At 36.0% G+C, this 15939-nt stretch overlaps 1 protein-coding gene across 1 annotated transcript in view; it reads right to left on the bottom strand.

Moving 5' to 3' along the window:
* The window catches only part of il17rd (interleukin 17 receptor D), an 81752-nt gene extending 69618 nt beyond the window's left edge, over positions 1–12134 (bottom strand). Inside the window, 1 exon segment of the mRNA XM_056468324.1 lies at positions 11981–12134. Within this exon segment, the coding sequence (XP_056324299.1) occupies positions 11981–12094 (114 nt within the window). The 5' untranslated portion in view covers positions 12095–12134.
* Positions 12135–15939: the final 3805 nt, after the last annotated feature.

Genomic DNA, 15939 nt, shown 5'->3' with positions numbered 1-15939 from the left:
CTAACTTACCTGAACTGTCTCCATCACTGCTCCTATCAAATGTCCAGTCTGCATCATTGTCATGGTCACTAAAACCCATCTCATCCTCACTTTCATCTGCAGGAAGAGCCAGTTCTGTCCTTTTCTTCTTCCACTTATCATAGAACATGGTGGTCCTCACTAATACACTGTTCCCTGTATTTATACCTAATCAAAAGTATTGCTATTAAAATGTGATTTTATCTATAATGCAAATGCCATTAATATCTGACTAATCAACATTATATTACTAGCATTCATGTTGTTATTGTTACAACTTTAAAGATCACAGCTGCTAGCTAGCTAACCCATTGCAATATTGCATATCCCACTATTGCACAGTGTTGCCATTTGGCAACTAATTTGATAAAAACTTTTTTTGTGCTGTGAATATGTCATCAGAACTTACTGGTGATGTCTCCGATTTTTTGTGGATCTGACATGAGCTGATCCTTGGTTTTGTTTTTTGATGTTTTCATTTGCATTCAGCAACTACTCACAATAAATGCCAGTCTGTCAGAAATCGCGCCACAGAAAAACACTGCACGCCATGTGACCTAACCAAAGCACATCATTGGCTAAACTAAGTTCTTCTCTTTCCAACAAAACAATTAGAATGCTGTTCTTAAAGAAACAGTGGCAGGGAATTGAACTTAAATAACATGTTGCCATATGGCAACGCCGTGCAGTAGAGGGTTCAGGCATTGTAATCAGAATGTGAAAACGCATATCCTAAATAATAATAAATGTTAACAAAAAAAGTGCAAGCTAATGATTAACAGAGGCTGTGATATCTATTTTCTGCTGTCAGACACCCACATGAAAATATACTATAGTAATTTATAGTAAATATTATAGTGTTTTTAACCAAACTAACACTGACTCCTCCAATAGAGATGGAGATGTTGCTCAATCAGCTAAAATGTTGCTAAAATTGGTTTTTATGTATGGGCAATACATATTGAATCTCCAAAAATGATGTCGGTCATGTCCATGTGTGTGCGATAAGTCCATATATTGCTTATTGTGACAGGCCTAACAATGATAGAAATTAAATAAACGGCACTTTATGGTTTTTAGTGATGTATTGAGGTACAGAAAATCTATATTAAATGTAAAATAACTATGGAGTCCTCATTGTATAAATAAATACATTTGTTTACTGTTAAAGTGGCAGACTTTGTCATTTCTTGTGCCCAAACAGTTGAAGTTCACTTGAAATCTTAGTCACAGGCCTTGAAAACACATCAGAAATCTTTCACACTATTATATTAGGGTTAAATTTTGCAATCACATCATGTGCTCTGAACTGTTTCCTGGTTAATTATAATTCCAACTTGACATAGCAGACCCTGCGATGTGTCCATTGCGGATTCGCACATTGCGATATTGATGCTGGAACTATATTGTACAGCCCTAGTGCCATGCCTAGTCATAACCCAATGTTAAGTCAAAGATGAACAAACTCAATGTTAAATTACACTTTTAAACCAAATAGTTGGGTTTCCCCATATTTTACTCAACATTATGACAACCCAGCATTTTTTGTGTACACATACAGTTGCAGACAAAATTATTAACCCTCCTGTACAATTTTAATTCTTAAAAAATAAAATTAATGGAGAGATTTTTGTGCATTTTAAACAAAATAGTAAATACTAACTTTCAATAACTGATTTCTTTTATCTTTGCCATGATGACAGTACACAATATTTTTCAATTATTTTGCAGCATTCAACAAAACAATAAAATAAAAAAAATTTAAAAAAATAAAATAAAATAAATAAATAAATAAATATATATATATATATATATATATATATATGATAGGAAATGCTGTGAAAAATGCACTTACTCTGTTAAACAGCACTTTATATTTTATATAATATTGATATAACACATTGATTTATATGTACCGTATCAATGTTAAGTTGCATTAGAGACTCTGGGCCCTATCATACACCTGGCTCAATAAGGCGCAAGACGTGTTTGCCCCGACGTGTTACTATTTTTCAACCAGCGCAACCTTAATTTTCCCATTTTCTGCCACGTTGTTCAAACAGCAAATACATTTGTGCCACTTTGTGAACTCATGGGTGTTCTAGTCTAGAAAAGGGGTGTGTTAAGGCGCATTGTTGGTGCGTTGCTATTTTGAGGAACTATAGACTGTGCAATAGACCAGCTGAAAACAGGTCTAAAGTTCAGCGCAGAGTGCGTTAGTTGAACGCCTTGCTTGCACATTGCTTAAAACATGCAGGATGTACAGCAATACACAAATATCTTTACAAATGAAAAAAAAATTATTAAAATATTGCTAAAATATTACTTTCTACATAAATATAAAAACCGCCGCCTCCGTGCCTTCATCTTGGGGGGCTTTTTTTCAGTTTATTCAGGACCACTTGCTTTTGTGTAACGTTATTATTATTAGTTTTAGTAGTAGTAGTATTTATTATATGCATATTTATATTTGTTTTATTGAAAACAAGCTTAGATTTGTCCACCTGTCGGGTTTTAAACTATATGGGGGATAGAACATGTGTTTGGATGCAACTCAGTTTTTTGACCACACTTCGTTATTATTGCTCATTTATTCGTTTGCTGAAAAATTAGAACTGAATTTAGAAATAGTTTTGAAACAAATCATTGTGCTTAACAAATGCATTTAATTATGTAGGCTAATGGATGTCTTCAGTGGAGTGTACAACACCGTTTCCTTATCCACGAAAGAGAAAAAGAGAAAGTGAAAGTGAAGGCCGAGGCCGAGGGCAACTGACTCTTAAAAGGAATGAGAGATGAGACTCTGATTGGTTTAATCTCAAAACACATCCAGAACTCAATAAGAGAATAAGCACAACCCTGTTAGACCATGCACCGCAGCGCACAGCGTAATTTTCCATCCTTAAAATAGCAAAAGTGGATTCGGACACGCCCTTAATGCTTTTGCACTCTGCGCTTTAGACTTTGCGCCTAGATCGTTAAAATAGAGCCCTATGGTTTTATTTGTCTTTGCATGTTTTACGAGGGGGAAAAAAAGAATTTGAGTCAAGCAATGGTAAACAAAGAACTTACACGCTAGATTACAGCATGTCAAACAGAAATAGTGTATTCGTTGCACTGACAAAAAACTCAATATGCTCAGTCAATCTGTTTAAGAGGACACAGGGAAAACTATTCTTCACCTAACGTAAAGGGATAGTTCACTCCAAATTAAAACTCTTATACTCACCCTCAAGTAGTTCCAACCCAAAAGAAAATCACTTTCTTTTATATGTTGAACACAAAAGAAGATATTTTTAAGAATGTTGGAAATCAGTAACTATTGACTTCCCTAGTATAGAAAAAAAAACAAATACTATGAATGTCATTAGTTCCTATTTCCCAATATTTTTCACTTCTTTTGTCTTCAACAGAAAAGATATCAACTCAAAGAGGTTTCGAACAAGTGAAGGATGAGTAAATGATGACACACTTTTCAGTTTTGGGTGAACTGTCCCTTTAAGACTTTAAGATCGTAATCACAGTTTACTAATGGCTCACAATATTTAGTCAGCCCAGTGTAAAAATTGGTCGCATGAGAAAATTAATTACATTGTAGAGGCTTGTCATGTGCCACATTAAAACACAGACTGTTGTGCTTTTGTTTGATGTGAACTATTAGCTGTAGCTTGTTCAGTAACTAAACTCCTGACGGCTGCTGCTGATCTCAATCAGTCGTGGAGACCACCAGTGAGACTCGTTCTGCTTTATAAATGTTTCTCATCTCACTGCTTCCGTTTAAGATTAAAAATAACATATACATAAAGCACTTGCGGGACTAAGAGCTAAAGATGCCAATTATTGCTAATACTGTTGAGAAGATTTGTTTTCTTTTGGATGTTGAACAGGAAAATAGGATTTCCGTATAACCAAGTGTACATTTCCATGACTATTATGTAGTTAAAATATATTCATTTTTTGTGAAGTTTAGCATAACCCATTCACAACTTAAAAAAAATGGCTATTCACAACACTGTAAAAAATCTTCCTGCCTTATTTATTTTAGTTTTAAACTTTTTTAGTTGTAAGAACAACCAATCTTTTAAACTTTTCTAGTCATCTCAACTTAAATCAGTCAAATCAGTTAAACATATTTTGTTATAACTTTGTATAGCTACAAAACAAAATAGGAATTGAGTTAAAGTAACACAAAAACTTTTGTTTTAATTACTTTTTTTTCATTTATTATTATTTATTATTTATTTATTATTTCATTTATTATTGTACTTATTTACAGTGAAGAAATTATGTAAATAATGACTTATTTATTTTCAAACATTCGTTTCATTGTAATCTGGACTAAACATGGTAGAAAAACTATGTGTGCTCTGATTGTTTATTATTTTAGGCTGCTTTCATTGGCCTGTCTGATTTATAATGAGAATACTCAATAAAAGCAGCTCAGTTTTACTTATACAGAAAGTTAGTGAACAAATGGAAATATATAATATTTCCATATAAGTATATAACACTAAAATGCACAAAAATATAATTTATTGCTCGAAATATTCCACTCTGTCAATAGAGACAGATATGCTGCAAATATTGTGGCAAATATTAAAAAAGAAGCCATAAACTCTGTCATTCGAGGTATCAAGACTATATTAAGTCTTATAAAGCGGCTTATAAAACAATTCAAAAGCTTAAATAAACAGAAAATGAATCATGAATCATTAATTGATCATTTATACAGAGCGAAATGCAGTGCTTTGAATGAATTTTTACCAAATATACATATACAAATATATGCATTTTCAATGTATGACAGAGAAGCTTGGACATTCTGCATAATATCTCATTTTATTTTTTGACGGCATCAAGTCAATCAGTTATATGTGAATGTTTATATTTACCACATGCTTTTTACCCAACAATATTCAGCAATCTGGTTTGGTGACTAAATAAAAACAAAAGTTTTTTGGGTAAACTATTGCTTTAAATGACTTTAGGGAACAAACAAACTCAGCAAAACATTTACTCCGGCGCCCAAGGAAAAAGCAAGCTCAACGTAGTTGAATATTAATCATGACGATTCCCTTGAATGCACAACTGAGGTTTATACATGAAAAACAAAAGACTACAGCTCAGGCCTCTCCAGATGCTAATCGCACCCCCAGAAACCATTGCACTCGCTGGAAACAATTTGGAGATGCTTGCTAAATGTTTGCGAGGTTTTGGCTGACATCACTCCCAGTACATTCGGAGAGCTTAACCAGATGCAAGGGGACGGGACTTTTGTTAAACCGATTACACAGATGGTAATATCCATCCCGTAATGAATTCCTTCATTTCTGTAACAGAGATACTGAAGTCGAGGTCAGTCTCTGAGAAGGAAAGGAAAAGTTAGGCTCATTTCTGCACCTTTTTTCTGGCAGAGGGATTTCTCACAGAGCTCGTTGGAAATGCTATTGAGCCGAGAGGCCTGGGACTTCCGGAGAGAACAACCACTTTAATCCGAATCCAACAGGCCCCCATCGGAGCTCCAATTGAGCCTCCTGCCCCCTCGGCTGGAGCCCAGAAAAGCTTAGAGGCCAATTGAAATATCCACCTTTGTTTTTCCAGACTCTTAAGCTGAACTGTGGTGGCTAGGAAGTCAAAAACAAGATAAAATGCATAGACAGAATATTTTAAACTCTCTACTGACACCACATGCAACAGTTTTAAGGCATCATAGTAATAAATGTAATGATATACACTAAATTAAAATAAAGTTTTGAAAGTGTGAGTGGTGTTTTGTACATGAAATATGTGGTGAAAAATTATTATTTTGAACAGCAGTGACCGCTCTAGGCTTGTTTTGAACAGCAGACGGCACTCTAGGCTTGTTTTGAACAGCAGATGGCGCTCTGGGCTTGTTTTGAACAGCAGACGGCGCTCTGGGCAAGTTTTTAAACAGCAGACGGCGCTCTGGGCTTGTTTTTAAACAGCAGACGGCGCTCTGGGCTTGTTTTTAAACAGCAGACGGCGCTCTGGGCTTGTTTTTAAACAGCAGACGGCGCTCTGGGCTTGTTTTTAAACAGCAGACGGCGCTCTGGGCTTGTTTTTAAACAGCAGACGGCGCTCTGGGCTTGTTTTTAAACAGCAGACGGCGCTCTGGGCTTGTTTTTAAACAGCAGACGGCGCTCTGGGCTTGTTTTTAAACAGCAGACGGCGCTCTGGGCTTGTTTTTAAACAGCAGACGGCGCTCTGGGCTTGTTTTTAAACAGCAGACGGCGCTCTGGGCTTGTTTTTAAACAGCAGACGGCGCTCTGGGCTTGTTTTTAAACAGCAGACGGCGCTCTGGGCTTGTTTTTAAACAGCAGACGGCGCTCTGGGCTTGTTTTTAAACAGCAGACGGCGCTCTGGGCTTGTTTTTAACAGCAGACAGCACTCTAGGCTTGTTTTTAAACAGCAGACGGCGCTCTGGGCTTGTTTTTAACAGCAGACAGCACTCTAGGCTTGTTTTTAACAGCAGACAGCACTCTAGGCTTGTTTTTAACTGCAGACGGCGCTCTAGGCTTGTTTTTAACTGCAGACGGCGCTCTAGGTTTGTTTTTAACAGCAGACGGCGCTCTGGGCTTGTTTTTAACAGCAGACGGCGCTCTGGGCTTGTTTTTAACAGCAGACGGCGCTCTGGGCTTGTTTTTAACAGCAGACGGCGCTCTGGGCTTGTTTTTAACAGCAGACGGCGCTCTAGGCTTATTTTTAACAGCAGGCAGATGGCGCTCTAGGTTTGTTTTTAACAGCAGACGGCGCTCTGGGCTTGTTTTTAACAGCAGACGGCGCTCTGGGCTTGTTTTTAACAGCAGGCAGACGGCGCTCTAGGCTTGTTTTTAACAGCAGACGGCGCTCTGTGCTTGTTTTTAACAGCAGACGGCGCTCTAGGCTCGTTTTTAACAGCAGATGGCGCTCTAGGTTTGTTTTTAACAGCAGATGGCGCTCTGGGCTTGTTTTTAACAGCAGATGGCGCTCTGGGCTTGTTTTTAACAGCAGACGGCGCTCTGGGCTTGTTTTTAACAGCAGACGGCGCTCTAGGCTAGTTTTGAACAGCAGACGGCGCTCTAGGCTAGTTTTGAACAGCAGACGGCGCTCTAGGCTAGTTTTGAACAGCAGACGGCGCTCTAGGCTAGTTTTGAACAGCAGACGGCGCTCTAGGCTAGTTTTGAACAGCAGACGGCGCTCTAGGCTAGTTTTGAACAGCAGACGGCGCTCAAGGCTTTGAACAGGAGACAGAGCTCAAGGTTAGTTTTGAACAGCAGATGGCGCTTTAGGGTAGTTTTGAACACCAGGCTGCGCTGTAGATTAGTTTTTAACAGCAGACAGCACTCTAGGCTTGTTTTTAACAGCAGACGGCGCTCTAGGCTTGTTTTTAACAGCAGACGGCGCTCTAGGCTTGTTTTTAACAGCAGACGGCGCTCTAGGCTTGTTTTTAACAGCAGACGGCGCTCTAGGCTTGTTTTTACCAGCAGACGGCGCTCTAGGCATGTTTTAAGCAGCAGACGGCGCTCTAGGCTTGTTTTGAACAGCAGATGGCACTTTAGGGTAGTTTTGAACACCAGACTGCGCTGTAGATTAGTTTTTAACAGCAGACAGCACTCGAGGCTAGTTTTAAAAAGTAGACGACGCTGTAGGCTAGTTTTAAACAGCAGGCGGCACTTTAAGCTAGTTTTGAACAGCAGCTGGTGCTCTAAGCTAGTGTTTAATACCAGACAGCGCTCTTGACTAGTTTTGTAATTTGCCTAAACCTTTCTAAACGTAATCAATGATTATTTTAAGTTCAAGTGGTATTAGTAAGCATCTACAAAAATCGATGCAGAATCAATTTCTCAAACAATTTGTCAACACAGCTCTACAAAACAGCATTAAAAAAAATCAACTATTTTATAAAAGATTCTGCCAAAAACAAACAAAAAAGTTCACCTCTCCTCTGAAAGACGTTTAATTTGGGGCATTGTTCATGTTTACTACCAAGAAACCTAAACAAACTATTAAACCATAACAAGTATGTAGTAAGTAGTACAGCACATACACTGAAAAAAATTATCCAAGAGATGATTTCTTGGATTTACTCATTTTTTTACGTTAAGCGGTCGTAAACAATTTATTTGGGCTGAATTTAAACAAACAAATTAAGATGAATATTATTAAATTTAATTTGTTTGTTTAAAATCAACACAAATAAATGGTTTGCAACAGTTTTGCAGACATCATTTTTTTCAGTGCTACACTGTGGATGCATCAAACCACTTTTTGGTTTTATCCAAAATTATTTTGCTATTCCTTTAAAGAACCAAAGCACCACAGAAACAACTTTATCCCAAAAATGTGCTTTTTGGGTTTCACAGCTCATCATCTCCAAGCTTGCACAATTGAAATCGGTCACATTATAAAAAGCAAGAAGTTCAACAATGTATCGTCTGAGTTGTCAGTGCAGAAGAAAAACTAACGGCCCACAAGAACACACAATTCATTTACACCTGAAGTGTTTCTCTCAACAGGACGGCTTTGATGTAGCAGCGGAGGGAGGTGATCTGTGCTTCCTAAAAGGAAATGCCAAAGAATTTTAATAGAGCCAACAGTTCACTGACTTCCTATGGGAAATGACTTCAAAGCAGCTCTGCCCCTATAAGACAATGAGATTGAGGGGCAATCTGTCCGTCAATAGCCTGTCTGTCATCAGCAAACTACCCAGACATGGGTCAACAGGAAGAAAAGCAGAAGACAAACACTGCCAACACAACACAAACGTGTGGAAAGTCTCACATTACAGCCATTTTCATTTTTTCAGTCATGTTTGGATCCATTTATTTTTATAAAAGGATGAACTGATATCTGTAGGTGGTTTTGGGGTTGTTTACTCATATAAAAGAAATTAAATAGTGCTAAAGTAAAATAAATTGTATATATACACTATATTTATGAAATTGTGGTCCTCCTTTTATTGTTTTTTTTATTGCAATAGTAGTTAATGAATAATATACATTTTTTTATTTATTTTTCAGCCTGAGTGCAATACTATTAATGAAATATTCTGAAAAATCTGCAGGATTTTATCATTTTTAATCCAAGTAAATTCTGTGTTCATGAATATATGAATTGCGTAACTGAAACTATGTATTTTGTGTGCTTGTATGTTTTATGTGCTATTATGTCACACTATAAGCTATCAATGTTAATTGTGTTGTCATTAAAAGCTGTAAAATCGCTCGCTAAACACATGAACAAATGTAACGTACAGGCAAATAACTAAACAAATGTTCATGATTTTAATAATGAAATTCTTAAGCTGCTGTCTTGCCTATATAAAAAATGTAAATATCAAAAATATTTAAACATTAAAGTGGTTAAAATTGAGAATAAAACTACTATGTTCCATTTATTTTTCCATGTGGCTCACTCAAAACATGAAAACACAAGTCATGTATAAGCAAATAACTAAACAAATGCTCATGATTTTAGTAATGAAACACTCCCATTGTTGTTTTGTCTATACAAAATAAAAATATCAAAAAATTAAAATATTAAAGCGGTTAAATGTGAAAATAAAACGTCAATGTTTCCTATTACGTTCCATTATTTTTCCATGTTTTTGGCTCACTAAAACATGAAAACAAAAGTCATGTATAACCAAATAACTAAACAAATGCTCATGATTTTAGTAATGAAACACACACATTGTTGCCTTGTCTATACAAAATAAAAATATCAAAAAATGAAAATAATTAAGTGGTTAAAAGTGAAAATAAAACTACTACGTTCCATTTATATTTCCATGTTTTAGGCTCACTATATTTAAGTCACATATAATCAAAAACTGAACAAATGTTCATGATTATAGTAATCAAACACCTATATTGCTGCCCTGTCATACAAAAAAAGTTAAATATCAAATAAATTTGAGCATTAAAGTAGTTAAAAGTAAAAGTAAAGCTATGTTCCATTTATTTTTCCATGTTTTTGGCTCACTAAAAACATCATGTTTTCATGTTTTTAGTGAGCAAAATCTAAAATGTTCATAATTTTAGTAATGAAACGCTCACATTGCTGTCCTGTCTATACAAAAAACACTTTAAATAGAAAAAAATGAACATATTAAAGTGGTTAAATGTGAAAATAAAACTTTAATGTTTCCTACTATGTTCTATTTATTTGCTATGTTCCACTATGCTTTTGGCTCACTAAAAACATTTTTAAAAAGTTATTTATATGCAAATAACTCAAATGTTTATGATTTTAGTAATGAAACACTCCAATTGTTGTCTTGTCTATACAAAATAAAATTCAAACATCAAAAAACTAAAACATTAAAGTAGTTAAAATTGAAAATAAAACTACTAGGTTCCATTTATTTTCCATGTTTTTGGCTCACTAAAAACATGAAAACAAAAGTCACATATAAGCAAAATATAAACAAATGTTCACGATTAAAGTAATGAAACACTTACATTGCTGCCCTATCATAAAAAAAGGTAAATATTAAATAAATTAAAACATTTAAGTGGTTAAAAGTGACAAATAAAACTACTATCCATTTACTCTTACATGTATTATTTCGTTCTGAAAAGGTTGTTGCATTCCATACTTGTACGAAGCCAACAAAAAACAAAAATTCAAGCAAAGGCTCCAACGAAAATCTGGCAAACCCTTTTTGATTTCCATCTAGCCTAGTCTACCACCATTCAATCCATTCACAAAAGCATCAACAGCAACAATAGCTCAACAGCAGAGCCTACAGAGAGACTCATTCACACATCTGACCCCCTAAAAGGCCATTTCCCAAAGCTTAATGCTCCTGTCCGGATGAACACTGTTTGTACAAGCCTTACGCATTAAATAAGAACACGGTGACTTAAACACAGCATAAATCATACAGGTGCACTCTTGAAAATAAACACTCATCAAGTTATTTTGGCTTTATAAGGCTAATAATAGCTGCAGTTTCTATTATATCAATGTTTTTGGCGTTTATTCCACATATACATGGATTAAATAAGGATGAATAGGGTTTAATTCCTTTTTTAAATCTACTTGTAGTGATAGTTTTGTTTTTAGTTTTGGGACCATCTCAGGACGAGCAACCAAGCAGTTTTCTTGTGTGGCTAGTGAGTGGTTTTTGAATATTGTAACTTGTCAAACAAGCTAATAACTAACTTGGACAAGCTGGCAATTTCCAAAACCAAAAGCTGTTGTTAAAACAAGAAGTTAAAATACCCTCAAATGGCAACAGAGCTCATTTTAAAGTAATAGTTTACCCAAAAAAATTTAATTATGTCATTAAAACAAAATAATATATATAATATATATATTGATTAATGTTGGGAACATGTAACCACTGCCATCCATAATAGGAAAAACGAATACTATGGTCTAAGTCTAAGGGACTAAGTCATTGGCTACAGGTTTCTAACATTTTTCAAAATATCTTCTTTTATGTTCAACAGAATAACAGAAAACTCAAACTGGTGAGGAAGCAAATGGTGAGTAAATGATGACAATTTTCATTTTTGGGTGAACTATACCTTTAAATCTCGTAAACACCAACAAACACAACTTGTCGTACAAATGAAAATAAATATAGTACATATATATTTACCCAAAAGATAATGTTAATTCAGTTTGTGATAAAACTTTCATCATTTAAACTTCAAACTTAATTTTAATGAGTAGGTAACTTCAAATATCCAGGTAGACTAAGTTAACATGACTAAACCATAACAAACACACACACAACCTGCAGTAAAAATATATATATATTTTCTACTTAAATTTAACACATTTTATGACCAATATTTCACCAGAGTCCTAGAAATAATTTATGAAAACCTCAAGCTCAATTTAAACTTGACATATCCAGGTAACATGACATGACTAAACTTGTTGGTAGACTTTTAGCTCGTGTCACTGACAGAAACATCGCACGCGATCTTGTTAAATCGGTTTTTACCTTATAGTTGCATTTATCCGAGTTTCCCCTCTTTCCTCCGTTCACCGAAGCGCTGTAGCACAGAAATAAGCATAAAGGCGTGAAAAAATGCGCAAGTCTCCGTGACCCAGCCATTCCTGTCCGTCCATGAAGCTCCTCTGAAGTGAATGAACGCTAGCGATCTGTGAGCGTGCACGAGACTCAAGGTGGAGCTCCGTGAACACGCGCGCGCGTCCCCGTGAAATTATGCAGAATGTCATTCATTCAATTTATACCTATATTTTACAGTCTATGATTCATACAAGTGATCCAAAAAGTAGGCGAAAACACAGACACAAAACCGGTCTGAAGTTGTATCGTGTTTGTAGAAAAAGCCAACAATACAATGCAAATGCAGCCTATTTGTCAAAACTGTGGATTTTTTTATGCCAATCATTTGAAAATTTAATAAAAATGTAAATATTAAATATCATGTTCCATAAATGTATTAAAACTTAATTTTTTATTAGTATTATGCACTGCTAAGAACTTAATTTGTTCAAGTTTAAAGGTGATTTTTCTCAATATTAAATTTTTTTGAAACCTCAGATTGCAGATTTTCAAATAGTTCATTCATTCATTCATTTTCAGCTTAGTCCCTTTATTAATCAGGGGTCGCCACAGCGGAATGAACCACCAACTTATCCAGCATATGTTTTACTCAGCGGATACGCTTCCAGCTGCAACCCATCACTGGTAAACACCCATTCACACACATACACTACGAACAATTTAGCTTACCCAATTCACCTGTAGCGCATGTCTTTGGACTTGTGGGGGAAACCGAAGCACCCAGAGGAAACCCACGCCAACACAGGGAGAACATGCAAACTACACACAGAAATGCCAACTGACCCAGCCAAGGCTTAAACCAGAGACCTTCTTGCTGTGAGGCGATTGTGCTACCCACTGTGACACCCTCAAATAGTTGCATCTCGGCTAAATATTGATCTAAGAAACCATACATCAACCTAAAGTGTATTCATTCAGCTACATTTCAATGAAAAAAGACCCTTAATGAATGGCTTTGTGGTCACAGCTTGCTAAATCTTTAGCTAAAACTGTGGTCCTTAATGATTTATAAATTGTAAGGCACTTTGAGAGTCGAAACAATGCAAACAGTCAAACACAAAATGAATACCCAGGCATCTGACGACACGTTGAGCTTTTATTATCAAGCAAAACAATGAGTATGTGCAAGAAACTGAACATTATTTATGAATCTGGATGAATGTTGTGAATAATATACAGTTTCCTGCACAGATAATCAGTTTACTTCATTAAATGCCAATGTTTCATTAAGAGAATGCAGTGTTAATTTAGTGTTGTATTTTTTTTACTCTCAACTTGCTGGTAGCCATTGACAAGTTACTGAAGAAAAAAAACATCTTAGGTGAATAAAACAGCAAACTGTCTATAAATTGTGGTGAAATTTCTACTACAGTAAGTAAGAAAGAAAAACGTAAGGGATAAAGTACATCCAGGAGGTTGTAATAACAGAATATAGCCTCACAGGTTTATCAGCACTGTTAACAGACTGAAGGGTTTATTCTGGGAAAACAACTATCTGGATGTACTTTATCCTGCTTATTACAAGGCTACTTGCCACAAAAATAAAAAAATAGACACAAAATTTCAGGGGTCGCCACAGTTGAATGAACCACCAACTATTCCAGCATATGGTTTATGCAGCGGATGCCCTTTCGGCCACAAGGCAGTACTAGGAAACACTCATACACTCACATTCACACACACACTCATACACTACGGCCAATTTGGTTTATTCAATACCCCTATAGCGCATGTGTTTTGGATTGTGGGGGAAACTGGAGCACCCGGAGGAAGCCACACCAACACCAACACGGGGAGAACATGCAAACTCCACACAGAGATGTCAACAGGCTCAGTCAGGACTCGAACCAGCAACCTTCTAGCTGTGAGGCGAGAGTGCTAACCACTGAGCCACCGTACCACTTGTTTTGAGTTATAATAGTTTAATAAATCTTTAATTAAATGCACAGTTGACAGAATCGGAAACAGCTGATGGAGTATACACTAACCTGTCCATTATTCAGCCACAAGATAGCGTCAAACAGTCAAAAAAAACAAAGCTGACAGAAACGAATGAATAATATACACTGTATTTAATAAAGCATACTTACCTACGTATTATACGTTCACAAAACGACGACAAAAAGGTCAAAACAGTCAAAAACCGTGGCGTGAAAGACAAGAGAAACATATGAATGTGGATATAAGTATATGCAGTTGCTATGGGAATAACATACCTTTGAATGTCGCGACTGACCAATCAGAAGCAAGTATTCCAGACAGCCGTGAAATAAACGTTATTCAATTCAATTCAATTCACCTTTATTTCTATAGCGCTTTTACATTTTACAATGTAGATTGTGTCAAAGCAGCTTCACATAGATTATAGTGAATTGAAACAGAGTCAGTTCAGTTTTCAGACTTTAAGTTCAGTTTAGTTCAGCTCAGTTCAGTGTGGTTTAATATTCACTGCAGCGAGTCCAAACACTGAAGAGCAAATCCATCGATGCGCAGCTCTACAGGTCCCGAACCATGCAAGCTAGTGGCGACATACATATACTACGCTGTTGAGTGTGTATAAGTACATAGTGCACAAGTGCATTGTGTATTGTGTGCCATTTGGGACGCAGCCAAGGTGTTTGGGCATGCACAATCGCAATACACGTACACAAATACACAAATTAAACTGAATACAGCACAATCACCTCACAGCAATAAGGTCGCTGGTTCGAGCCCCGGCTGGGTCAGTTGGCGTTTGCGTGAAGTTTGCATGTTCTCCCCGTGTTGGCAAGGGTTACCTCCGGGTGCTCCGGTTTCCCCCACAGTCCAAAAACATGCACTATAGCTGAATTGGATGAACTAAATTGGCCGTAGTGTATCAGTGTGTGAATGTGAGAGTGTATGGGTGTTTCCCAGTACTGGGTTGCAGCCAAGGTGTTCGGACATGCACAATGGCAATACAATCATTTAAATTAAATTGAATGGTCAGCTGAAAGGGCATCCGCTGTGTAAAACATATGCTAGAATAGATGGTGGTTCATTCCGCTGTGGCGACCCCTGATTAATAAATTGACTAAGCCGAAAAGAAAATGACTGAATTACATTGAATACAAAAAATGCAAAAAAAAAAAAAATAATAAAGCCTTTATAATATTTATTAGGAAATCTAAATTAAATATGATTATTTACATCCTTAAATGTTATTGTCTGTTTATCAGATCAAATCAACACAATCTCACGGCAATTCGTAACTTTTTTTTTAGTGGCTAATTCGTACGAATTCGTACGATCTAATTCGTACAATTTAGTACGATTTGCTCATCCTCCAATGACGGTTGGGTTTAGGGGCGGGGTTAGGTGCCACGCCTCCTTTTTAAAATCCTACCATTTCGTACGACTGAACTCGTACAAATTCGTACGAATTAGCCACTAAACTGTCAAAACGTAAAATACTTACGTTTTCTCGTGAGATCAGGCTGGATCAAATACATATTTTAAATACCTTAAAACAGTACCTCCAGCAGGAAATTTTCACAGTATGTCTGATAATATTTTTTCTTCTGGAGAAAGTCTTATTTGTTTTATTTCGGCTAGAATAAAAGCAGTTTTTAATTTTTTCTGAACCATTTTAATTTCAAAATTATTAGCCCCTTTAAGCTATACTATTTTCAATAGTCTACAGAGCAAACCATTGTTATACAATAACTTAAGCTGTATAGAAGTGTCTTGAAAATTATCTAGTCAAATATTAATTACTGTCATCATGTCAAAGATAAAATAAATCAGTTATTAGAAATGAGTTATTAAAATTATTATGTTTAGAAATGTGTTAAAAAAAATCTTCTCCCCGTTAAACAGAAATTGGGGGAAAAAAATAAACAGGGGGGCTA

The sequence above is a fragment of the Danio aesculapii genome, chromosome 11 (genome assembly GCF_903798145.1).
Source record: "Danio aesculapii chromosome 11, fDanAes4.1, whole genome shotgun sequence".
In the NCBI taxonomy this organism is placed as follows: domain Eukaryota; kingdom Metazoa; phylum Chordata; class Actinopteri; order Cypriniformes; family Danionidae; genus Danio; species Danio aesculapii.
The sequence above is the reverse complement of the archived record's forward strand: the minus strand, read 5'-3'. Positions and strand labels throughout refer to the sequence as shown.